General features: G+C 41.5%; 1 protein-coding gene across 1 annotated transcript in view; it reads left to right on the top strand.

The window, feature by feature from the left end:
* Nucleotides 1–26,986, top strand: part of wdr18 (WD repeat domain 18) — a 40,023-nt gene that overhangs the window by 2,935 nt on the left and 10,102 nt on the right. Inside the window, exons 3-7 of the mRNA XM_083558248.1 lie at nucleotides 957–1,090; nucleotides 10,145–10,286; nucleotides 20,630–20,773; nucleotides 22,712–22,776; nucleotides 23,925–24,049. Of these exons, the coding sequence (XP_083414374.1) occupies nucleotides 957–1,090; nucleotides 10,145–10,286; nucleotides 20,630–20,773; nucleotides 22,712–22,776; nucleotides 23,925–24,049 (610 nt within the window). The remainder of the gene's footprint in view (nucleotides 1–956; nucleotides 1,091–10,144; nucleotides 10,287–20,629; nucleotides 20,774–22,711; nucleotides 22,777–23,924; nucleotides 24,050–26,986) is intronic.

The raw sequence follows: 26,986 nt of genomic DNA, 5'->3' as shown, positions 1-26,986 counted from the left end.
AATCGCAGCAAAAGACTTTTGAGGGTATAAGACGATAATCGAATCGACTCAAAAAGCATTTAAATCCGAGTTTTACACGACTGAAAGGAGCATGGCAAGATTTCAAATGTTCATACTGAAGTCATTTCTTCACGTCCATTTTAACATAATTATTATGCCACATGATCAGATCACTTCTAGTTTACAAATCTGAAAAAACTATTCCAAAAAGATCTAAAGATAAATAAAAAATCCTCGACTGATCAAAGTAATGATCAACTTATTATTAAACCCATTCTGAAAGAACCAGATGTTGATTCCCTTCACAGCTGGAGGATGGCGTCTTGTTGCTTGTGACGTCTCTCAGGCCTTTCCACGCTGAAGCAGGGGCACTGGATGAAATCTGATCTTCTCGTTGTTGTATGTTAAATCCTGAATGCTGGAAAAAATGCAGAAATCCTCACAGAAACTGATATTAGACGTTACAGAGTCTGTGAGCTTCATCCAGATCAGAGGCAGCAGCTTCAAAAACACTACTCAGTGCAGTAAAAACAGGCTTGTGATGTCTGCTCTTTCATTGCTCCATCTTTTTACAGTCTTTACCACAGATTGAAGTTTAAGATGAAGCAGGCGGTGGTCCGAGTCTTAAAGCAGCTCAGGTGATGGAGCGATATGCCTCCTTTATCGTGGTGTAGCCGTGGTCTAGAATGGTTTTACACGTAATATGCTGTTAGAATTGTGGAAGTTCCAGTGCAAGGTACAGCATGTGAGCCCACGTGTTGTTGCTCACGTGTCTGAATTCAGCTATAACGACGAAACACGTGGGACTGGAGGTGAACGTGTGGATATACAGCATCCGCGAGCATGATAATAATATGAATGTATAAATGTGCTGTTTATATTTTGGTGCTCTGGTATGTGGAAATGATCATACACACGTCTCGAGGGTTGAATCATTAGATTTATGTACGTTGTAGGTTTCTACTGGAAACTTGCTGGTGATTTTGAACCGTCATTACCAGGACCTGAGCTGTCTGCGTTTTACAGACGACAGCAGCCATTTTGTGTCTGGAGGAAAAGACAATCTGGCACTCGTATGGAACCTCGCCAGGTACGTGATAATTTATTAATTTTACTTGCTTTTATACGCCACTGTGCAGCTGGAGCAGAGGGTGAACCCAACTTCCTTTTTTTTTTTTTATATATTTTTGTTACAAAGTTCATTTTCCAAATAAATTCCGCATGAAGCCCAGTTTGAGTATTAAGTTTGGATTAATATCTCATTTGTGTGTAATAATAAATCCTTACACGTTTTCGAATACAGTTTTTTCAATGAATTAAAGTTTCCCCAAACATACACTGCAATATAATATTTGTATAGTAATAATAATACAGCATTTTTTATTCCATATATAATACACTTTGATTCAGAGTTATAGGAACTCTTTTTCCTCTATTTTCTTCACTAAACTGCTCATATTTTCTGTGGAACATTTCTCCGTTCTTGACTCTTACTGTGTGCAGTTGCGTCCTCATGACTGTAGATGGCACTGTACGTCTTTAAAAACATCAGCTTGGCGCGAAACACACTGTTTCAGGAAAAAAAAGAAACCAAACACATTAGAATTCCTGGTCTGTCAGTGGAAATAGATGTAGGACAGAGAACTGGCTGAGATTTACATCTGCATTTATTTATCCAGCCAACACTTTTATCCAAACTCATAAGCGAGACGTTCTACGCTCGGCTCGGGGTGATAGAGGAGCTCATGGTGATCTCTGGGCTGTAGAAATGCGTTTCCACTTAAACAATTTGGGGCAAATGAGAAGCAACCTGAGACCATAGTGCTGGGAATCCTGGAGAACCCTATCCAGAGCTATGAGTAATCCAGTCTGTTATCTGTACATGGTTATTCATCTGTCGATGTGTGTAGTGGAGCAGGTGGTGCTGAAGGTCCTACACATCAAATGAAACCTTGTTTCGCGGAAGTCAGGATGAATTAATTTTTTTCTTTCAGTTTTCCGTTTGTCCCATCTGCAACTATGAATAATAAAAGAATTAATGAATAGCGTTGAAAAAAAAACATCTTTGCCGCTGTACCGCTCATACCACAGATTTGTTCATGCCATGTGAGCTGTGGTACAACAGGTGAGTTATCTAACGCTCTACACTCGGACCTCGGTGGTGAAATCGCCATCACTAGGTTTCTTGTATAGTGGAGCAGCGTGAAGCAACGTGGAGCAACGTAAAGCAGCATGGAGCAACGTGGAGCAGCTTGATGCGGCCCATCGGATTCCAGTGGTGACTGATGCCAAGGGTTCAGCTGCTAATAGAAATCACAGAGTTCAGCTCTAATGGGAGTTTGGAAGAAAGTCAAGCAGGAGTTTCCCAGAGTGGAAAAAAAAATAAACGAGCCTGAAGTGAATGTGGGGGAAAAACAAACAAACGCTTGCATCATCTATGTTTTTATGCCGTGATACGACTGAAGAAATCATTCATCCTACATCAAGGGATGCAGGAAACCACAAAAGGCTCAGATCCTGCGTGTAGGGAGAGAAATAGTTTTGCTGTTTTGCGACTAATCTCCGTTCTTAGCCGAGCGCTCGGTATCTTCTGTCTCAAGCTTCCAGATGTTAAACACCTCAATTGTCTCAAGAAGCCACCAGATCAATATGGATCAATATTCAGTATTCTAACAGTGTTTCTGAACTCTCGGCCGTACCCTCCGGTTCACCTCTGCCGTGAAGGATTTTTTTAACAGCGCCTGAAGTCACGCTCTCGGTACCGACCGGTTAAAAAAAACATTATTGTATCATCTCTTTACATTCGAGCTGAATGTGATATATATGCTGCACAGCATGGAGCTGTGGATATTTTGGTGTCGTTCTCTCCGTCATGCTCTGATGTGGTTCTCGGAGAACGCTGAAAGTCCCCCCTCTTGGCATTCCTGATGTCCGTGTCCTTCGCCGTTAAGTGACAGTGTTGAGTGCGATGTAGCATGAAGAATCGGGCGACGTGGCAAACGAGGAGAATGTTAAAGCACAAAGACTGCTGCCTCCGTATAATTACCCTCCTGCCTGTGAAGGATCGGGACGGCTTCGGAGAATCTCGAGGCGAGGAAGGAGCGTGATGGACATTCCAGCAACAGCGTCAGAACATAAACATAAAAAAAAAAAAAAAAAAAATTTTTTATTACATTTCCTTAACGATGATGATGAGGTGGCTTTGATCCGAATCTCACGTGTGACGGTGACAATGTCTTTTGACACACTGATTAATGAAGGTCGGTGCTCCCTGTGACTGTGCATGTGGCCTTGTGCTGCCATCTGTTGGCGTGTTACTAAACTGGTCTCGAAATTTTTTGATCACCTCATGTAACAAACTATGTACATATTTAATAACGTATTTATCTGAAGTTGCTTTGGGACAATTTCCATTCTGAAAAGTGTTTTGCAAATTAAAAATGAATCCGATGTAGATTTTTATCGACTCATCAGTGCTTTAGATGATATTTAGTTGAGGTTCGTATATTAAAATCGAACTTTTAGAGCTTTAATGATGCAGATTCCACATCAGCTAAAAGTTTGGTCACAAACAAACTAAAAACCATCTGATCATCTTAAGGTGTCCTGCTGCTGAGGTACAAACTGGAGACGTGTCCATGTTGTTATAGTGAGAACTTCCTCCAATTCTCTGTTCTGGAAAGTAAGTTCCTCGTCATTTCCCGAATCAGACTACAGGGATTTAAAAACGTGCAGCTCAACACAAACAAATAAATAATTAACGCCGATCCTGGACGAGGGCTTTAATGATAATCACACCAGACATCACACCGAGGTTCAGTTTGACATCTCTGTGACTTCGGCTTTGTGTCGGACAGGTGGGTTTGATTCTTCAGAAGTTGTAGGTCAGACCTCAGATCTGGAGTAAGCGTTCCACCGCCGAGCGCTTTCCTGTTCCTGGCTCACTTTTTGCAACACCTGCGTGATTTCTATTGAGTTTCATGTAAATTAGACGAGAGGCATGACAGCTTCATGAATCAGAGACGGCTTCTGTCACGCGTCGTTCCCCCGTGCCGGAGTCTGCCGATGTCGGCGTGCGGCTCCGATTTAATAACGACCTTTACTAATAATAATAATAATAATCACCTGGACCTTCGTCACATCTGTAATAACACTGACCTTTTGAGTATCGATACAGACGTCTTGGAATCGATGTTCTCTTGGACGTGTTTGAAGTTCTGGTCACGTTTAAAGCTTAGTCATGGCCTCTACCTCCACCCCACACACACACACACACACACACGCGCGCACACACACAGATAGATAGATACAAAGGCTATTTTCACGCTTACTCTCTTGAGGCGATGCTCAGGATTGAGTCACGTATGGTGTTCACTCCACAGCCAAATTCACTTGTAGCAAACGCCAGATTTCTGTTTCTCAGGTGGAGGAGAGAGATTTGTCTCCGAATCGCACCTGGGTTTCAGAACAGCTTTCATGTTTTCTTCCCAGCCCTGCTGCATGATGGCTTCAGGTCCAGGTTGTGAAATGTTCACTGAATATTTCATTTTTACTGTATATTAGAAAATCATTAAATGTGCCATGTGTACAGTTTCAGACAATTCACTCGTTAGGACTCGTTAGGACTCGTTAAGACTCTTTAAGACTCTTTAGGACTTGTTAAGACTCTTTAGGACTCGTTAAGACTCTTTAGGACTCGTTAGGCGTTTGATATTTGAAATATTTCTCTGACTAAACAAGTGACAACCTGAAAGCTTTAAACTCGTGAGAGTCTGAAATTTGTTCATGAAGCAACTGCAAAAACTCACGCAAAACATTTTGATGAAACTTCCTGTACGGTATTTTTGCCCTGCAAGTCTTCATATGCAGATACGAAGGACCTTACAGCAGGGTTTTGTAGCTGAGAAACACCATTTTAACCTGCAAAAACATAATCTACATGAAAGAGTCAGAAACCTTCCCTGCAAACTCATCACAAAAGAGAACGTTGGATGTGTGCAGAATAATATCTAGACAGATCTCTGTGTCGCTATCGGGATCCGTCTGTGATACGGGAGAGAAGGTGTGGCGCAGAAGGAGGTGAAAAGAAAATTCCTTTACAGCAGAAATGAAGAATTTTAGGGTCTTAAAGTGCTACCAAAAATGATTGTTTTCTGAAAAAAAAAAGATTTGTTAACATTTGTAATGTGTTCCTCAGCAGGTAGAACAGTACTCATCATCTCAGCGTATTATATACCATGGTATAGAGATCAACCTCTAGTGGATTTACTGAGCACGATTACCAGGTTGCTGATAAATGGATACTGGATAAAAAACAAAGAAAACGCTCCATGTAAAATAGTACTTTATTAAAAAAAAAAAAAAAACAACAATCATGAAAATGTTCTAAATCAAATAAATATATTCATTATATAATGAATAAATGTTATTATATGAGTAATAAATTATAAATGATAAATATTACATTGCGCTCTCCGTGCAGCATGCAGTCTCGCACACAAAAACAAGCAGCACGCAGTGTTGGTTATTTGCCTCTAGAGGCCGCTCCTGTAATGACAATGGACTGGAAGCTGGAAAAACTATCGATTTGGATTTTTGCCGATAGCTGATATTTTCAGCAATCAACTGAAAAAACCCATTGATCGGTCGACCTCTACTGTGGTGTGTGCTTCCATGAAATTCCATGAACAGCATCATGGGATTGCATTTGCTGATGCATATTATGTCGCCTTCATTTTTTTTGCCAAAACACCTTCCAGAAGCTCTGATGATCTCTCAGGAGGAAAACAAAGGCTCCAAATGCTGTCAAACTGCAGATGATGAGCATCGGTGGGATTAACGGTTTGCTGTGCTGCTCCGGTTCTTGCGCCAGACTCAGGGCTGATGTTCATGACAGCTGTTTCAGCAGGCAGGTTGGCTTTTCCAGGGGTTCAGGCAGGTGATGCAGGGCTGAAAGAATGGACTTCCAATGTCTTTCTCCTTTCATCTGTCCTGCTGTCTGTTCCTGCTCTCACTCAGTCTCTCACCAAAGTTCTTTTGCTCTCTAGATTTTTGTTTGTCTTTCTTCAGCATGTGTTTTTCAATTTTTCTTCTTTTCTTTTCCACTTGCCTCTGTTGCTCTTTTGGCTGTTTCTGGATCTCGAGCTCAGACTGAAACAAAATAGATGAAAGCTTTAGTTAAATGTGATGTGTTAAATTGGATCTCTGAGCTCTTGTGTACACACACACACACACACACACACACACACACACACACACATATATACACACACACACACACACACACACACACACACACACACACTCCTCAGTTCCTTTTGAGACATGTAAACAAAATCTATTAGATATAAACCCTTGGTATGAATATGTATGCATCGTGAATTTTTTCCGAAAGAAATGGAATAAAGACGCAACGGCGTCTGTGCTGAAATATATTTTGAATATATTTTAGCACACAGTCATTGATGTCACAGTGAATAAAACCATATTTAATTCAAAACCGAGCTGAAAATCGAACTAAATGATATGAATTTGTTTGCTGGGATTGAAGCCTGACCTTGAAGAAGACCTTGGTGAATGAACTGGTTGTGGTTAAATGCAGGTGCAGGAGAGAGAGGGAATGTTTCTATGGATGTTTAAGTCCTTTAATATCTTTAACTAGACTGTATGTGACCTTGAGAACCCTGAAGCGAAGATTCCTGAACGCTGTACTCATGAAACTTCAACTTTTCCAAATGCATTCATTTTCTGTAGGATTTGATTTTTTACAAATTATGTCCCCGTAACCCCCAGATTTTGCCTTAATGCCGCTGTAACGTCCCTCTTCATCTCACACACACACACACACACACACACACACACACACACACACACACACACACACACACACACACACACACACACACTCATTCTGGTGTATGCTTTAATTAAGAACACAAATCAGAGGAGGTTTCTTTGGTTATGGTCTGTGTTGAGTTTCAAACATTCACCCTGGTTTATTATTGGGTTCCTCTGGGTTCTTCAGTTTCCTCCTAACATGCCAATGTAGATTGGTGATGTAAACCTGCTCCTTGGGGCGAATATTGGGAGGTGGTAGCTTAGTGGTTATGGCATTCGACTTTGGCTCCGAAGGTCATGAGTTCAAATCCAAGACACACCAAGTTGCCACTTCTGGGCCCCTGATCAAGGCCCTTAACTCCATATCTGCTCAGTCGCATGACTGTGGTAATTGTAAGTCGCTCTGGATAAGGGCATCTGCCAAATGCCATAAATGTAAATATGTATTTATGGAGCCCTGAGATGGACCTGCATCCCATCTGGTATACTTATTCCCATTTTTTATCCCAGTCTTTTTGAGATTGGTATGGGATCCACCTCAACGCTGACCATCACAGAGATCATTTAACGGACCAATACAACAACTTCGGCTTCTTCCGTTAGGGGTCTCCACAGCGGGTCATCTGTCTTCATACCCCCTCGGTCCTCTAAATCTACCTCTTTTAAACCATCTACCTGCATGTCTTCCCTCACCACATCCATAAACCTCCTCCTTGGCCTTTTTCGTTTCATCCGTCCTGAGCGTTCTTCTCCCGAAATCCCTGAACAAAACCAAACCATCTCAGTCTTTCATCTTGTCTCCAAGACGTCCTACCTGCAGGCTCCCTCTATGTTTAATATTGTTATTATAATAAATTGTAGCATAATTATTTTGTTATTAACCAATATTTCTGCACATATTGATTGAAAACCTCGTTCACCAATTTATTATGCTCGAGTCAGCAATTTTCTTTGTCCAAACCTTGTGTGTTTTATCACCATCTCAACCACAAACCCCCTGCACACTGGCAGTGCAATAGAGTGATCCCGTAGCACTGCGGTCCAGAACATGCTGGTCTGAAGGCACCATTTTGTTCCCAGCAAACTATTCCACACTTAATTACAGATCAGGACACTTACTGTTACCTGCAGCTACGGTCCAGCAAGTTCCATCCATCTCTCAGACACGCACTCGCACAGCTCGGAGGGTTCATTTGGTCTGGTCGACCGCATTACGCAGGCTTTAATGTTATTTTTTGAGAGTAAAGAATCCACCCAGGAACTACCCCTGAGGTACCAAAGAAACAAAGTAAGAACAGTCTCAGTTTTCAAGCACCTCCTTCCAGCTAGGAACTTTTGGTTGAAGGTCAGCTATTGCTGCTATTACATGTATCATTAACTCCTGCATAATCACAGGCTCTTCTCATATTCATGCAAGCGAGGAAGCACAGCCTACACTGTAAAAAATAAAGTACAGTAATTGATGGCCATGGTGATCTCTGCCTCCTTGGAGGTTCCTGATTGAAATGAATAGTTATTGATTACAGAGCAGCAAAAGATCGCTCTCATCGCCGGTTAAAAGCATTATATTCATACTAGGTTTTATAAAAGTCTTTACCTGGAGCATCTCCAAGAAGTCTTATTTTCGAAGCGTGTCAAGCGCCTTCTACGCTTCGCGCCGGATCTCCGCAACAGTGTCACAAACGGCGGGACGGATCTTCATCTTCAGGAAGGGGTGTGGAAGTGAGATTGTGTTGTTTCCAGCGAGAAACTCACGTGTGCACGTGGTCAGAATTAGCTGATGGTCTCTTTCTGCACACTGACTTATGAAGGTCGGTGCTCCCTGTGACTGTGCCTGCAGCCTTGTGCTGCCATCTGTTGACGTGTTACAAAACTAGTCACGAAATCTCGTATAAGAGACCTTAAGAGGAACCATTATCCTCTGGGTGACGCCGGATTGTACCATTATCAATAATTTCCCAGCAGTGTTGAGAGTGGGGTTCTTGAGTTTAAGCATCATTAGATGTATGAAATTGAAGTTCGGTGATGAATAAAGGTTGATCGTATCTGTCTCAGGAGTAACGTGTGTAGTGTGACAGATGGAGGTGGGCTTCAGAAACAGGAAACACAGATTATTGTGTATGCTTTTGTCCTGTAAGAGTTTATTGTAGTAGTGTGCAAGCAGGGACTCTGGCAAGTGTTCTGATTTATAACTGCCAGAAGGTTACAAAGACGTGATGGAGCTCCGGGACATACCTGAGTAAACGCATCATCCAACATCACGGTGTACCAGAACACTTTTTTTTCAGTCTGGACTAGTTTAGAGTTCAGTCTGATCCATCACTGTGGAGCTTTATAGAAGAAACCTCTCATCCTTCCTGTAGCCTTTATTAATTAAGGTACCAACAAACATCCTGTCTCCTCAGGTACTGTGGTGCACGACCATCCATTGCTTTCTAAGTCAATAGTTTGTAATTGATGCAGTTTACTGTGAGTCAGTGCAGCAGCGATAAGATAAAATATGATCACGTCGTCCATATTTACACACTCCGACACGTGTGTGTGCCTCCAGCAAGGCGTTACAATCGTCCAACTCGGAGCTAATAAAAGCATCGAATAATTTATCTGCATGATGTAGCGTCATTATAATTCTCGCCGTAGCGATATTTCTGAGATGAAAGAATTCTATCCTGGTGATATCTACATGAGCTTCGGATGGGAGACCAGAGTCAATAATCACAACAAGGGCTTCTACTGCTGTGCATGATGCAACTGAACCCTATTCATAGCCAACCCTAGTCAATATGTGATCAGACGCTCGCTTTGAGCTGCCTCTGGTCCGGGTTTATCGGTCTTCTCAGTAAGTTGGAGAAAGTAAGTCATCATCTAGTATTTAATGTCCTTTAAACAAAGTTCATAGTGGAAAAAACAGTGGGCTTAGAAGAGATCCTTGTGGATTTTCTGGTTTATTTTATGGAAAATTATGATTTATGCCAAAATCTACGTTTAAGTCAGGCAACACCAGCAAGGAGACACAGATCAGATTAGATCAGACACCACGTCATTTACCACTTTAACCAACGATGTCTCAATACTGTGATAAAGGCAAAATCCTGATCGATACCCTTCAGATGTTATTTCTTTGCAAGTATGATCCGGTAGCTGTTCTACATCCTTTCCTGGGTTCCCGGAGAGTCTGTTCCACATCTGACTAGGGTGGAGGTCAGGTTTTTTTAATGATTTATGTGCAGAGCCCAAAGGCAGAGACTCTGTTATGCAGTGTATATAGTCTAAGTTTCTTTAAAACCTACTCGCCTTTGTGTTGCAGCGTCATACAGTTGGACTCATCTCACACTCCAGAGCCTCGGCACGTGTTATCACGTCACTCTCTCCCCATCACGGACATCCACTGCGGGCTGATGGGACCTCAGGCGAGACTGGCCACTGCGTCTTTAGACCAGACGGTTAAGGTAAGAACAGACTAATGATCGTCTGGCTGCGATTCTTTAAATAGTACAGAATATTTGTAAATAATGTTGATTTTTAGGCTTTTTATTTAAAAAGTTTGCTTAATCCTATGAGGTTTTTTTGCCTCCTTTTAGACCCCATTTTGAAATATTACTTTTAAGCCAGTATATATTAAACTTTAGTGCCTTGTGAGAGTTCAACCCCCTGAGCAGTTCTCTCATATCACTGAATTACAAATGGTGCATTGAACTTTTATTCTGTTTGAGATTTCTTTTTTTTTAAACCCCAAAATTTAAACTTATTGAATGCGATATTGGATTTATCAGAAGTATCCAAATCCACACAATATTAGGCAGAATCACAACGTCTGCTCCACTGTGGGACATTTCCTTCTTGTTTTTTTGAGCCACCTTAATGTTGCTTTGACCCTGTGATCAGATGATCACAATGATCAGAATCATTGTCAGTATTTCCATATTTTTCGATTAATCCGATCCATTAGTTTTACCAAAATGTCTGCTCTCTGATGATCAGAAGCATCTCCATCAACAATAATGCTCCCACCACCATGCTTCTTTCTAATGAAAGTATTTTTTGAGGCATAGGAAGTTTTTGGTTTGTGCCACAAACAGTTCTTTGAGTTTTGGCCAAAATCCTGGTGTCTTCAAACACTTTTCCCACATCACAACTGGGTCACTCAGAAACTCCAGACTTGCTTTCAGATGGTGGTGTTTGTGTAATGGCTTCTTTCTTAAAACCCTCTCCTACAAGGCGTTGTTCCTCTTATTATTGATCCAGCTGCACTCACTGGGATCTCCAAACACCTGAACATTATTTTCCCTGGTCTATGCAGCTCTATTTTCTATGAAATGCTGTTTGGTCTTCAGCTTTGAACCAGTGAGCTTTAAACAGTGGATTGTTTTCGTCCAGGAAATGTGAAAGATCCATAATGATTTGCAGGTGGATGTCCATGGGAAAGGAATTGGGCTGTTGTTAGGGCAATTTCTTCTATTAGGGATAAACTTGGAGCTTCTACAGCACAGGGAAGGGAATGAATGATTATGCAAGCAGGAAATTTCAGCCTTTTTATGTTTTTTTATGAGTGGATCCTGATGTTGTCGTTCTGTGTTGTATTTCTTTCTCCACATGATGTTGTGTATTGGTTTTTCGCTCATGATAGTTAAAATCAGCCTCTCAACGACCAGGCAATGAAAACAGACACCAAGATCACACCTGAGATATGATCAGAACATTCATACTGAACTTTTGCTCTCCAGATGCAGATGATGGTCTGATGAATAAGCAGGTGAACAGGTGTTCCAGGCGTACGCATTTTTCTGCTCTCGTCTGCCTCACATTTGCCACTGAAATGAAATTTCCCGGAGCGTCTTTCCTTCCTAATGATGCGGTGATTATTGTAGTGCTCACACACAGGAGTGTTTAATATCCTCCAGTTCTCTGGGCGTTATGTCTACTGGGGTTGTTTCACTTTCAAGCATCTTGTTGAAAGAAAGCTTCTGAATAGCTTCTGAATAGCTTCTAAACAGGACACTTGGATTTATTTATCTTATCCAGGACAGCTTACAATTGCAACTAAGCAATTGAGGGGAGAGGGCCTTACTCAAGGGCCCGGCAGTGGTCGCTGGGACTTGATCTCATGACCTTCTGTTTCGAAACCACAGAGCCACCACTTCCCTACCAGGAGTCAAATTTTAACCTGAGCTGATTTGCGTAGTGATTATGTATTCTGTGTGTGTGTTTGTGTGTGTGTGTGTGTGTGTCTGAGAGATGGGGCATCAAAAGCCTCTGTGTATTTACACTCTAATTGGTCTTTGGCATTTTGTTTTGTTTACACACGGTCTTCTCTGACTTCTAACGAGGTCTCTCGGCCTTTACGAGCCGCTCTGCTGTTTAAGCAGTTCAGTAGGTTAATTTTCAACACGAACATGAGCATCCTCCTCCTCCTCCTCCTGCTCTCTTTTCTTTTTTTTTTCTTTTTTTAAAGCTCTTTAAAATTCTCCTTGCCGTGTGATGAATGTGAGCTGCAGTCGATGCTCTTGATGAAATGAAATTGGATCACCAGGAATCCACTCGGTTTCGTTTACCGATGCGTCTGTTCTTGATTTTTCTTCATTGTGAAGCCTGTAAATGATCAAGTCATTTAGGTTCTGTGCTGCTACTGAAGTGGTTTTGTTTATTAAGCGTGGTGCACACAGACCTGCTGTGGAACAGGTTAAACACACGGTGTGTAATGCAGTCGTTGTTCGTTTCCGAATCCTGACCTGAAGTCATAACAGTAAAGATGCAGCTATTTATAGACTCTGCTGAAGCGTGTTCTTCTGGGCAGTTGGGTTTTTGTTGGCCACTTAGAATGAGATCAATACTGTATAGATTAAATGTCTATGTGGGACGGATGGAGACTGGCGTGATTGACCGAGGGTGGTGGTGTGCTGTCGCTTTTTGGTCTGAAGGCATCGCTAAGCCTTTTATCCACCTGCGGAACAAGATACGGGCCGGGGTGGGGGTGGGGGGGGATTTGGGGGTTGGAACAGTATCTGGCACACTTGGATCCGTTTTGATGTTGGGCTTTTAAGGGAATGATCTACTGTGTGGCGTAGACCTTTTTATAAACACGTGTTTCCGAGCGCCTGAGACCGAACTGTAACCACACACACACATTATACTATAGTGAAGTCCTTAAAGGATCGATGGCGTCTTCATTACGACTTCCCTTAGTTTGTTTGAAAATCGAGGAAAACAGGTCTAGGAATTTCCCATTAGCATCTTATTTTGATGGCTTTCAGTTGATTGAGTTGTTTGTGTGCCATGAGTGTTTATATTTACCACTCAGCAGTGTGAGTAATGGATGATGATTAGCGTAATTTCCGGACTATTAAACGCACCCATATATAAGCCGCACCCACTGAATTTAACAAAGATTTTTATTTTGAACATAAATACGCCGCACCTGTCTATAAGCCGCAGGTGTCTACACTGAAACTAATGAACTTTACACAGGCTTTAATGAAAGACAGTGTCTGTTACACGACTCGTATCTAAACAGCAGCCTACCAAGAAAGTCATTGTTCACAGAACACAGGTGAAGTGTGTGTTCATGCCCGGTTGTTTTCAGCGCGACGAATGATTCGCATTTCCTGTAGACAGTCCGAGTGAGCGGCAGGTCAAACGTCAAAGGAACATCATCCATATTTATGATGTGGTGCGGCCCGATTCAGTGGGAGCGCATCTGATTTAATATAAAGAGTTTCATTGGTTCACCTGAACCCGTGCGGCAATGTCATTGGTCTAATGTTATGGGGCTCAGTTTTTTATCTTGAAGCTTGTGAAACCGGGAAAAACCAGGAAAAATCCATAAATTAGCCGCTTCATTGTTTAAGCCGCGGGGTTCAAAGCGTGGGGAAAAAAGTAGCAGCTTATAGTCTGGAAAATACGGTAGTTAAATATAGTAGCAATTTAGTACATTATTATTATTCGAAGAGATGCAACGCAAACGATACTTTTCAGGAATGTAACTTTGTAATTTAAGATTTGAAAGCTCGATATTCAGGACCTATAACAGGAATGTACAAATCCGTGCGTGTGTGTTTTTGCTAGCCGCTAGTCGTCACTCCGTATAAAGATCGCGTCTCTTCCCGACATTTTCCCGACGGCGAAAACAAACAACATGTCTGAAATGTCAGTTACTCGATATAAATTTCTTGTTTATAGAGCCGGTGTGTAAAAGTAATTTCACCCCGTGGCCTTGTGGCCTCGTGCCCACGCTCGAATCCGGCCCACGCTCGCGCGGCGTTAACGCGCCCAGATTAGATGACGGAATGTGGCTTTCATTATTCACTAGCACATTTGCAGCATCAATACTCCTGCTGATGTCTGGCTTTTACCCAAACGCACCCGTGTCCCATTATCAATATCGTGCAGGCGATTTTTCAGCAGTGTTGAAACTCTTTTATCTTTTCCACTGTGCTGTAGGTGATTTTTAAAGGAAGTCGGGCGTCAGTGAGGACAGGAGGAATCTCCTGAGATGCATGGGATAAATATATATGTATGATGCACAAATGTTCTTCCCCTTCAGGTCAGTAAGTTTCGATCCTCCTGTAATAAATACACAGGCGTTGGAAGCCACGCACGGCGATTCTATACATATATTTATACATCGATTTTCCAATCACAAATTCAACCAGTGAGGAATTTTCCAGCAGGAATGATATCAGTTATCGTATTCTTCTGCAGAATCTCGCAGATTTGTGTCGGAAAATCTGCTTCTCTAAATAGGATCATTTACATTTAGGGTGTTTGGTAGATGCTCTTCTCCAGAGTGACTTACATTTATATCGTTTATACAACTGAGCAGTTATGGGGTTAAGGGCCTTGCTTAGGGGCCCGGGAGTGGCAGCATGGTGTGGCTGGAATAAATTAAAAAGTTTCGTCAGCAGAACTCAGGAATTCCGTTGTCGATTTTTGTGGTCTGTCCCTCTAAATGTTTGCCGGAAGCTCATTTCCATGCACAGCAGAAGGTCTGTTTGCTGATGACCTGGTAACAGTTTGGTGTGATTTCTAGACTGATGCAGCTGCTGCGGTTCGGTCGCTTGTGCATTCCGGACGCGTGTGACCTCACGATGTGACACGGATTGTTTGGACTTCGTGGCTGCGTTGCTGTGAGAGGATTAGGTGAAGTAATCAAACCTGTTAGCCATGACTGATGTTTAAAGCGTGCAGGAATGAGTTTTCTATCCTCCGTATGTGTGGGTAGAAAGTCTCCCAGTGTTCCTATGATACGTAGTGTAAAGACATTCGTGAAGTCGCAACTGCTCTCCAATATCACTGAGAACCCCATGGATTTGGGATGGTTGATGGTGTTCTCCGAGAGCCTAAATGAGCAGAATTGACAAAAAAGGTTCAGAAGGCCTTAATTGAGGTTGATGGAGGAACCCTACAGAATCTGTTCAACAGAGAGGACAGTTTTAAATCATCTAGGTGAAGAAATTGGCAACAACTCAAACGTTGGACAGGATGATTATACGCATTAATAAATGGAAAATAAGTGAATATTCAAATCCTTTTGAGGGACACCTTTATATCTCCATTTATTCTTATTTGTAGAGCGCTTTTAACTCTAAACATTGGATCAAAGCAGCTTTACAGAGATAAAGACGTTATAAAAGAAGTTTGTTCCTTATAATTGTCAGTTGTTGAGCGACCCGGAAAAACTCCCTGAGACGGCATGAGGAAGAAACCTTGAGGGAAACCAAACTCAGAAGGAACCTCAACATCGAATGTCCTTTCATTACAGTTCCATCATCGTTAATGCGTTCAGTGATGGACACTTAAAAGCAAACTGTGGTCACTTCAGGGTGTTCGTGTGGAACCATCCTCAGGTGCGCAGAGTGATGTCAGGATGAATCCAGAAGATCTGGAGAGAAGAACGAGACAGAAACTCTGGTCACCCGTACGCATGTACGCCATCTTGACCTTAAAATCACTGATGGGTCAAGTGTAATGAGATCATCATGCTCCAGTAGCAGCTGCCAGGGAGTTGAACTTGTAGTAGGATGAAGTGCATCTGGATGATCCATCGCATCACATGTAACGAGACGAGACGACTCCATATAATAAACGACTCCCGGCATGCCCGATGAGAGCTTTTTTGAAAACCTGCCAGATGTTGAGTTTGTATAAATATAAAACTGTATTTATAGATGTTTGCATCTACAGTGGTGCACACCACACTTTTGGCCAATTGGATTTTAATAAAGAAGCTGCATGTTTCTAGGCACAGATGATGGTTCTGGTTCTTCCTTGCGTTCTTGTGCAGTTCTTCCAACAGCTGCATCTCATACTATCGTTTTCCCTCTGATTTGGAGATTTGAGATGGAATTCAGAGCACACATACAGTGTCAGAGCTGCTTTGTCTTCACACTGAGACGCCTGATTGCTCATGATTGGTGCGTGACTCGAGGCACCTGCCCCATTCGTTGCTGTTCACTGCTGGTTATAAATCTTACATGGAACGTCTTTGCATTTTTTTAGTTCGTTTTTTTTAAAAACCTTGCCGATGAGTGCTTAACGTTGTCATTTCAGATCTTTATAGTTGTTTTAGACCTTTATATACGAGAAGTAACGTGACTCGCTCAGTCATAGCAATGGTGTTTCATCCCACTGTACAGTTACAGAAATAAATGCAGAGTCTCATTTGAGCTGTTCTAGTGGTGCTTTATCGCCCAATAGTTTTTAAAAATGAATACTGGATAAAAAAAAAAAAACCCATAACACTCCATGTAAAATTTTACTTAACTTTATTGCAAAAATAAAAAACAGTACGGAATCATAAAAATGTGCAAATTAAATAAATATAAATATATGAATTCTATTCATATATATATATATATATATATATATATATATATATATATATATATATAATGAATAAATGATAAAATAATAAATATAGCACTACTACAGCATGACGTCACACGTGCTAAAACAAACAGCATGTGATGTCAGTGATTTTGCCCCTAGTGGCCGCTCTCGTAATTACTGCAGACCGGAAACCGGAAAAACTATGGGTATTGATTTTTGCTGATTGTTTCAGCAACTATGGGTGCAGATTATTCTGCAAAAAAAAAAAAAAAAAAAAAACGCAGATAAATCGTTCGACCTGTACTAACCAACAGAAGAAAAGATTAAATATCATATTATCCAACAAAAATCAAGGTTAAAACATTCACGTAATATACTGTAATAAATGGAATATTCTCGCTTTGCTAAAAAGAACAGGAGGAAACGTAATGATTAGAAAGATGTCTCCTGTCTTCTGTCAGGTAAAGGTATAGCAGGAAACCTATTTATTCTCCATTCATTAGATCCTCCAATGGTTTGACTCGTGTGACCTCTAGCTCAGGTGTAACAAACCGCTTCAGACAGAATCGTTCATTTACAGCGTGGAACACGCATCCGCCACAGCTGACCATAACCATCTCCAGACACCTGGCTGATGACAAATGTGCCGCAACCAGGAGAAATTAAATGCAGAAATTATTAAGCTGATTGATGAAAACAGCCAGAAACGACACGGACGTGAATCCTGGGTGTGTGGGACAGACTGAGGAGACTCGGCAAAGAAAAGAAAAATCGTGTACTGGTAACGCTGGTGATATTTAGAGTGAATCGCTGTATATAATTTAAAGAAATAATTGAAGGTGTACAAACAATTGCACAATGAAGAGGCAAAGAACCACCTGACGTGAAGCACAATCTCATTTACCAGCATTAAATCATTTCCATTTAGAAGAAGCCTTGACGTGAAACGTGAGATCTCCAGCATAATTAACGTAACATTTCCCCAATTATAATTAAATTATAATTAATTGGGAAAGAAATTCACCGCTGGTGTTTTCACGCTCGTCTCCTAGAGATTTCCGTACATCCTGCTTACACTTTTATAAAATATTCTTTGTATGTTTATCATCATGGCTGGATGAGGAGGAGCTGGATTCTCGAATCTGATTGGTCAGAAGGTGCATTACTGCTGTGTTTCCTACCTTATCGTCGCCATAGTAACCGCTCAATTCAGGAGGCTCTGATAAGACTAATAATACATTTGCATAATAAAGTAAATGAATAAAAAATAAGTAAATATCCTTAAATAAGGTATTTCGTACGCTCGTTAACGCGCTGACTGTTTTTGTAAGCGCTCTGTAATGGTCACGCGTTCTGCAGAGGTTTTACAGCTCTGGAAAGTTTTCACTTTTTCTCGACGGAGGAGTTTTGCGATGTTTTGGTTTCTCTGGGAAAGTGACAGGCTGCATTTTTTTTCCCGAGAGAGAAAAACAGACAAGGTGAAAAAGAAATGCTGGTGAGGGAACGACAGAAAGAGAGAGCAGGGACTAATGTGTCTAATGGACGTTCCACTATCGAATTGTGAACGGTTAGAATGTGCAACGTGTCACTTAGTTATACATTTATTATTGTAAGCATCTGCAGATGATTGCGGTGTTCATCATACTGGCAGCGTTAAAAGTGGAAGAATTTACCCCAAATCATGCAGAAAATTATGCTCTTTGCTTCACGTCCTGCTTCAGAATAATAATAATAATAATAATGATAAAAATACTACTATTAATAATAATAACTACCCTATGTTGGATTCAAAAATATTTACAATAATAAAGTGAAGAAAAGACTGCAGGTATGTTGCATGGCTTTGAATTGTTGTACGTGAGATTACGGAGCAGCACAGATTTTTGGGGATGGATTTGGACTGTAATTAAAGCCGACAGTCTGTTACAATGGTTCAGGACCACAGTTGGCATGAACAGTTCTGCATTTCAGCACCTATTAATGAACAGCGCCTCAGCACTGGTACTGTAATGTATAGACATTCGGTGACGAGGATGATGGCGGGTTCCTTTTTGAGTCTGGTTCCTCTCGAGGTTTTTTCCTCATGCCGTCTCAGGGAGTTTTTTCCTTCACCACAGTCACCACTGGATCATTAATCAGGGATAAACGTATAATTATAAGCAACTTGTAAATTTTTTTATAACTGCTTTATCTCCGTAAAGCTACTTTGAGACAGTGTCGATTATTAAGTGTTCTTCAAATAAAACTAACTTGAATAGTTTGACTTTTTATTTATTTATTTTTTTTTTAGTATTAATCTTTATAAAATTAAATGAAGGATTTTGAAAGCAAGTGTACAAATAAAATGGTTTACTGAAATCCTCCAATACAGAAATCTTTGAAAATGTACCCCTTTGTCATGCCTAAAGATTGTATTTTTAAATAATCACTGATTATAGTGTAGGAGATTTGGATGTTACTCGTCAGAGCGAGCACTTTTCTGCACTTTCTGCGGAGTTAAAAATACAGAATGCGCTGAACCGCTGGATCCTGTTAAAGTTTCCTCTGTAAAGGTAGTGACTGGTTTTCACGAGGGTCGAAAAGACACACGAGTTCTCTTTCCACTTGACTTCAGCACTTTTTTGTTTTATGACGGGGTCGTCACACCGATCTCGTCCAATTATTAGTCCAATCCCGGCTTTATTTTATGGTCGGTTTGTCTCCTTTATGATGGGCCATCCGTCACTCTGAATTGTGGAAGGTAAGCCAAAGAGGAAAACGCCTGCTAGGACGCTCTGATGTCTAATAGTTTGTGTCAGAAGAAAAAGAAGGTTCAGACGAGACGAGGATGCGACTTTCTACCACGTCACTGAGGTTTGATTAAAAATCAGCTGGAAGGGAGGGTAGTAATTCTAACGTGGCCATTTCCTCTTATCAATTTTTCCCTGCTAGACCTCATTTTATATATATACTGTATGTGTGTGTGTGTGTGTGTGTGTGTGTGTGTGTGTGTGTGTGTGTGTGTGTGTGTGTGTGTGTGTGTGTGATTTCTTTTAACTCTGTTGGCTTTGAAACGGTGGTCTGTAGGTTGGATGAAAGGAGGATGAAGAGCCTTAACCCTACCTGTCTATGAGATAAGCCGCATTCCTTATTCCTACCGTGGACTTTTAAAAGCTCCTCCTCAGCACTTCCTTTAAGCCCATATTATATTGGCTCAGGGCACAATGACCGACCATCAAAGTTCTTGGCAAAAGTGTTATCGTCTCTAAATAATTAGATCTGTCCAGCCATTAATTTGGGGAGCAGGTTGGAAACGGAAATGTGCGATGCAGAGCAGACTGATATTTATTGTCCTCGCCGTGGCCACGCTTCACCGCTTTTAAGTCTTCCAAGGTGATCCACATCCACAAGGGGTTTTTCCCTTTATGTCTTCTCTGAGGGCCAGTTTCTTCTCTCCTCATTTTGTTTGCACTTTTAATCGTCCCAGTTCCAATCTAAAGTGTTTGGGGTGGGGTGAGGTGGGGGGGGTAATTTTTTTTAAACGTACTCTCTCCTGGAGAACGGAAATCCTACACAATAATCAATCCCAGTTTGGAGTTCATGTGAGTGAGAGCATTGCAACTGTGCTACTGGTGGTGCAGCTGGAGGTTCAGACGTCCTTGTGAAGATTCACAATATTATAAGATTGCGTCTGCCAGGAAGTTTTAATATAATAATGAGCAAAAAAGCAGCATCTGAAACGGGTACGGGGATGAAGGTACAACGTCCGAGTTCCACTGCTCTGATCTGATGTCCTGTGAGGAGACGGGGTCCAGGCGCTTCCTCTAGGTGTCTCTGTTCTTCTTGGTCTTTTACAGGAAGAGACCCAAGAAGACTTGGTTTAAAGGACGTTGTGTCATTTATTATATATTTGCATTTGGTTTATGAATAAAAAATGCAGTTGTGTTTCTGCGATACATCAACATCTGTCTTGATATCGTTCTTACAGCTGTGGGAAATCTCCTCCGGAGAGATGCTTTTGTCAGTCCTCTTCGACACCAGTATCATGTCGGTGACCCTTGACCCCTGTGAGTACTTATTGTTCTGTGGAGGAAGTGATGGAAATATCTTTCAGGTGTCCCTCTGTAACACGGTGAGTGAAACATGTCTAAATACAGTTTACTGTCATTTATATGCAGCAGCTTCACATCTGTACACTGTATAGTCTTTAAAATGATCTGGTTTATTACAACTGCATGATGTGAAGGGGTTAAACACACACACACACACACACACACACACACACACACACACACACACACACACAGTGAAAGAAACTATTGAAAACCAACCTCACCAGAGTAATGTATGTGCTGTTGCCATGGAAACAGTAGCATATCAAAACGACGACAGCACGAATAAAAACTCGTTACAGCCGCAACTAAAGTTCCAGTCGTTCCAAAAATAACACACTTTCTGGCCAATCAGACGAGAGCTCGGCTGCACCCGGAGTAACCCAGTCCTTCAGCTGTGTGTGAACTTCCTGTTTGTGGTGTACACTGCTGCTCTTTCCATTCAGAAATGTTGTTCATTGAAGAGATGAAGGTTAATGTTCTGCAGACGGTTCCTGCGTCTCCTGCATGTCCTCCGTCAGCGCCGCTGAATCACATCCCCGCTCTGAAATAGTGCTTCAGATGTTTGGTTGTTGTTTATTTTTTTTTGCCTGGTTTTGGATCTTCTGATGTGTGAAGGTTGAGGCAGGAGTGGGAAAAGAGCGTACATTGTGATAAAGAGGAAGCGTGTCAGGAACAGCTTTGGCCTCGGAGAGACTTTCTTATGTGAAGTCACCTGGAGCATCACAGAGACTCTTCAGTTCAATCAGTTGATACTCCTTCTAATGGAAAGTTCATTTATTCGGAGATGAATAATTTTAATCCTCGTGTGCAGGAAATTAGATTTTCAGGGTGAGAAGACGATCTCACTTGTATCCAAGTAAACTGGGGAAGAGGAAACTCAGTGGTGAAGGCTTTGGTTTACTGGTTTGGAGGTTAAACCCTGGTTTTGCCAAGCTGCCTGTTTTGGGCCCCTGAGCCTTTCCCTTTCTGCTCCAGGGGTGATGTCTGACCCTGCACTCTGACTGCAGCTTCCTAAAATCACTAAGAGACTTTCAGTGTGCTGTACAGTACAGGTGATAAGTATAAAGTACATAAACTGAACTGAGGATGGATTTAGACTGTGGTTAATGTCACCCTTCTGCTACAATGTGCTCAGGACCACAGGCTGCATGTAATCGCTTCACACTTTAATAAAGATGGAACTGTAAAGAATGGACATTCGGTGCCACCCAGATGAGGATGGGATGCTTTATATATCCTTGTTCGTCGGGACGTCACAGAGAGTTGGGGTCGTTATCCCTGAAGGACGTCTGGTGTTAAAATGATTTTGATTGGAAGTTGAGAAGAAAATGTGTTGCGCCGTCTTACGTCATCCATAAAATCCCCAAAATGTCGTCTATTAAACACTGCATTTGTGAAATGTGGAGTGTATTTGTGATTATAACTCATAACCATGTCCTTCCTTCCGTTTGAGTGATGCATATTAAAAGTCTTGGTATTAAAAGAAGTCATGCTTTTGATTGCTCTTGATAATGTGAGTGTTAAATCCTGGCCAGAGCAGAACAGCGATCACATGAAAACATTGATGTATAAGTAGGAAATAAATGACTTTGGGCTGTCTATAGCGTAATCCTCGCCTTTGAACTCCACTCGTCATATTTAATTGAGAATCATTGAGCGAGCCATTAGGAAGTGGTGGAATGTTTTGAGTCAGCAGCAGCAGCAGCAGCAGCAGCAGCAGGGGAGTTTAGTAGTCTGGACCACCCACGTATCTGCAGATCCTTTTTTCCTTCGTTAATTGATGCAATTAAGTCGATTGATCAAACCATTTAGAAGATGATCAGGGCCAAAAACCACACTTCGAGCTAATGGATGTTGGAGTGAACGATCACGTTAAGCTTTAGACCTGGATTATGAGCTCGTTTGCGTTTTTCTTGTGTTTTATTCTTTTCTCTGGTTCCTTTTCACACCGACAGGCTCTGAGTCGGGATAAGACGTTCCAGTCGGACGGCGAGGGCAATCAGATGTTTAAAGGCCACAGGTAAACTCATAATCACTTTTAGCAGTCACAGTCTGGGTTTGTAGATCCTGACTGGATCTTACCTCCGTTACTGCTTTCATCGTCTTGTTTAAGCATCGAAACCAAACTTTTCTTTTTTTTTTTTTTTATCTGAATTTTTCCTGCGTTTTGTCATGACCAATTCCCTCCTGCTGCTTTATTGCTTGACAGCTGCCAGCCTGTGATAGTGATGCCTCAGGCTGAAAATGCTCGCATGCATTGCTGATGTGTTGGAGGTGTGCATCTTGGAGAAAAATGGTGTTTTTGTTGTTTATTTATTTTCACACGTTACTGAAATTAAAAGCAGTGGATACGCAGAGAGCTGATCTTCCACCAGCTGGATCTCCCATGCTGAGGTGTTGTTGGTGGAACTTAAAATCTATGGTGAGGTTGCAGATTACAACCCATTGATTCACAGGCAGCAGGAATGCTCCAGGATACCTCCACATAGGCTTCCAGATCACCCCTGGAGACATTTTTGCAAGTGTGATCTGTCAACCCCAGTGGGAGCATTTGCTCCAGATAACCTGTCCATCCTTGGCAGCTCTAGATAGCTTGATGTTGAGCCTGGTGGATGATGACGATGGACATGATCATCTTGGTGAAGTTTGAGGACTCTTTATATACTGTTCCTAGGTGATAGTCCTGGTTGATGGGGTCAGGGTTGAGGATGCTGGATGCAGGAAATGGTTTTCTGTTGTTAATCCTTCTGTTTGGTACAGTTTCAGAGCAGCTCAGTTTAGTCTACATATTCCAGTAATACTGAAGAGATCATTTTCCATGAACCCTCTCATTCACAGGCAGCGCGTGCCCTCTGCTGCCACGGCGTGTTTTTAAAATCCTACCATTACTGAATAGCGAAGTCTTATTCAGTGTACATAATCTACTGCCTGCCACAACAGCAAGCCAGAGAGCAGGTGCAGTTCTTCCTTCTGAAGTCCTTTACAGATGTTCTACAGGAATTGGTTTTCCAATCGCATTAAACTACCATTTATTTACACACATGCTGATATTATTAGTCCTCTGATGCACTTGTAGTGTTTGTATGATGACCACATGCATCCTAAAGTGTAGAACTGAGGCACCAAGAAGCAGCGGCTCGATTGCAAGTTTGTGTTGTGTGTGTGCAGGAACCTGGTGACGTGTCTGTCCGTGTCCATGGACGGAACGCTGCTGCTGTCAGGTTCACATGACGAGACTGTCAGGATGTGGGACGTTCAGAGCAAACAGTGCATCCGCTGCATCAACCACAAAGGTGAGTTCCTCCCACTCCTCTCCTGGCATCATCTCTCTCTCTCTCACACATCTTCTCTGCATTTAAAAACCCATCATGCTTTTTTACCATCCATCAGTGCTGAGTCACATTCCAGATGACCATGTGGTCTAGATGATTCTGCAGTTAAATCAAATCCACTCCTCACCGGCTGTTTTTGAAATATTATATGTGTATAAGTGTAAAAATACAACACGAGCAATACCATCTGAAGATCATCTTCCAGTCATGAGTTACACAAGAAACCAGTTTTTGGCATTTTGGAATTGGAATTTGTGATCGAGTTGCTCTTTAAAATGACCAAGATTCAAAATATTCATAACATTCCAGCATAAAAAAAATTTTTTTTATACTTATATTGTTTTACATTTTCCCAACATTCCTATTAAAAATCTTTTTTCAAAATCCCAAATATTCCCAACATTCCAAATTGTTTAATTTTCCAAACATTCCAATAAAAATATATTCTCAACATCCCAAATATTCCCAACATAAAAATATTGCAATTATTTCTAACATTCCAACTTTTTAATATATATTTCCAATATTCATAATTTTCCCAACATTCCAATAAAAAAAGAAATCCAACATATCAAATATTCCTAACATTCCAAATTTGTTAAATATCCTCAACATTCCAATAATTCAGTTTTTCCCAACATCTCAGTTGTTCCTAACATTCCAAATATTCCCAACATTTGAAATACTCCCAACAATAAAAAAAAATCCAAATATCCCAAAATTTTTAAATATTCTAAAAAATTCAGAATATTTCCAAATTCCCTAAACAGTAATCTGGAGTTTCCGGAGTTCCCAGTGTTCACATAAAACATCAGAGTTTATTCATTTTCGTAATTATACGGAAGAAAAAAGGGGCATTTGATTTGATCGGATTGAGGAATGCAGGGTTTTTATTTGCGTATGAATGCGTGGGAGCTGCAGATGATGCAGTGGCGTTGCGGTCTGAATACAGAACCAGCACAGTGAAAGTATTCCGGTGAATATCAAGGCCTTGAAAGTTCTGGCTGCGTCCGTTCCTCTTTTCCTTTTTTTCCCTCTTCGCTTGTTTAGATCCTCGACCACGCTGACCACTCGGACCCTTCTGACTCGCAGCCAATGTTTTGAAAGCTTTTTTACAATTATATTTCAATGCTGCCAGGTCCAGTTAAAGCAGATAAATTGCAGAAGCTCAGCTCCAGTCCTGTTCAGAATTCCTTCTGTTAGACCTGCACCAGGTTTCTTTTTTCTCCAAATAAATATCTGGGAGAACTTTGTACTTTTTGAAGCATCGAGTCGTCTCAGAAGATCTGCTGTAAAAAAATAAAAGATTTCAACATCTCGGCTTTGATGATGTTCACGAAAGACGCATTCACACAGTGTTGTTTGATTATAAACACTTCCCCTGCGTATAAACACGTCCAGTATATCAGCATGGAAATAATATTAAAAAAGCTTTGAATCCATAATTAGGATCGTGAGATGATCATTTTACTTTATGGAATTTCCTACGGTCTTCTACTATTTTTATTTTGTTGAGAAACGAGATCAGCTTCTTCTCGAACGTATCCTAACCCGTCTCCATGTTTACGTTTCCTTTTGAGGACTGATTGCAGTCTGCAGAGAAGCAGCTCACATCATCAGCGTGTTTATGATGTTCTCGGGATCATACCCACAACTCTTCCTTCATCTGAATGCTTTCAGACGTTCATCTTTGCGCTGCTGCTTCTTTCTGTAGCGTGGAGGTTTTGCACGAGGAGGATGAATGGAGATTTCATTTACTCTCACCGTTATTCCTTCTGCCTTCGAAACCTTCTGTGAAACCTTGCGTGGTGCGATTAGAAGTTTCATGAACTTCCCACCTGCATGTTATGGAACTGGGGTTACTGACAGGGATGTGCTGCGGCTCTGAGACCTTTTCCATTCAAGTGTTCCTCAAAAAATAATGTGTCTTTGAGAGGTTTATGAAAGACTTGTGCATCATTTCACACAGTCAAAGTTAATGAACTTTCTAATGGTTTTTTGTAACGTCAGAGCTTCACCTAAACAAGTTCTTGTGAGGTTAATCCCATAATGCAGTAGCTGGTACCTAAAAAAAGTGCTTCCAGTATGGAGAACCTGTGCCAGGGGTAATGGCCCTTTGCGGCTCATTGTGGTTCTTCAGAAGAGAAGGATCCCAGAGAAAAGCTGATTGAAAAGCTGGTGTTTATAGAAAGGAGCGGAGCATCTCATCTTGCTGTGTCTTGAGCTAATGCTGACCTCTGTACACCATCCAGAGTTCCTACAATGGAGCATCAATTCTGGACCATGGAGCAATGAAACAAGGTGTTCAGGTCTGAAGGAGTTTCGAACAGATCATTCGCCACTGTAGTACCTTCAGTAATTATACAAGCTTTAAGAGCTTTATACACTTTAGTTAATAACCCACCATGAGCGTGGTGCTCATCCCTCTAAATCTCCACAATCCCTCTAAATCTCGAGCTGATGTTCAACCGACCTCCGTTCCTGACAATAAACCCACACGTTAATTTTCTCTCCGTGTCGTGTTCCAGGTGCGTTTGCACCACTTCTTGCTTTAAACGTAGAAATGCTCGTGAATCAAGAAATGCTTTCCATTTTGGACACACGCACACACACACAAATGTCTTCTCAATTGGAGTGTTTATTCAACTCTTTCATCTAAAGCATTTGATCTTGAAGGCAATTAAGCCCACTTTCACGCTTACTCCCCCGATGCCGCTGATCCCTGCCCTCGCACCCTTTTATCTATTTTCATTAAGGTCTGCGTTTGGACACGTGCGGAGCCGAGCAGCGAGCGAGAGCCAAACAGATTCACGCCGTCGAACGTGCGCCTTCCTTTACAGCTGAAGACGATGGCGAGAAAGAACGCGTATCGCTGTGTGTTCACTCTGAATTATACGA

This window comes from Silurus aristotelis (assembly GCF_946808225.1).
Source record: "Silurus aristotelis genome assembly, chromosome: 13".
In the NCBI taxonomy this organism is placed as follows: Eukaryota; Metazoa; Chordata; class Actinopteri; order Siluriformes; family Siluridae; genus Silurus; species Silurus aristotelis.
Note: the sequence above shows the minus strand (reverse complement) of the source record. Positions and strands in the feature narration are given on the sequence as shown.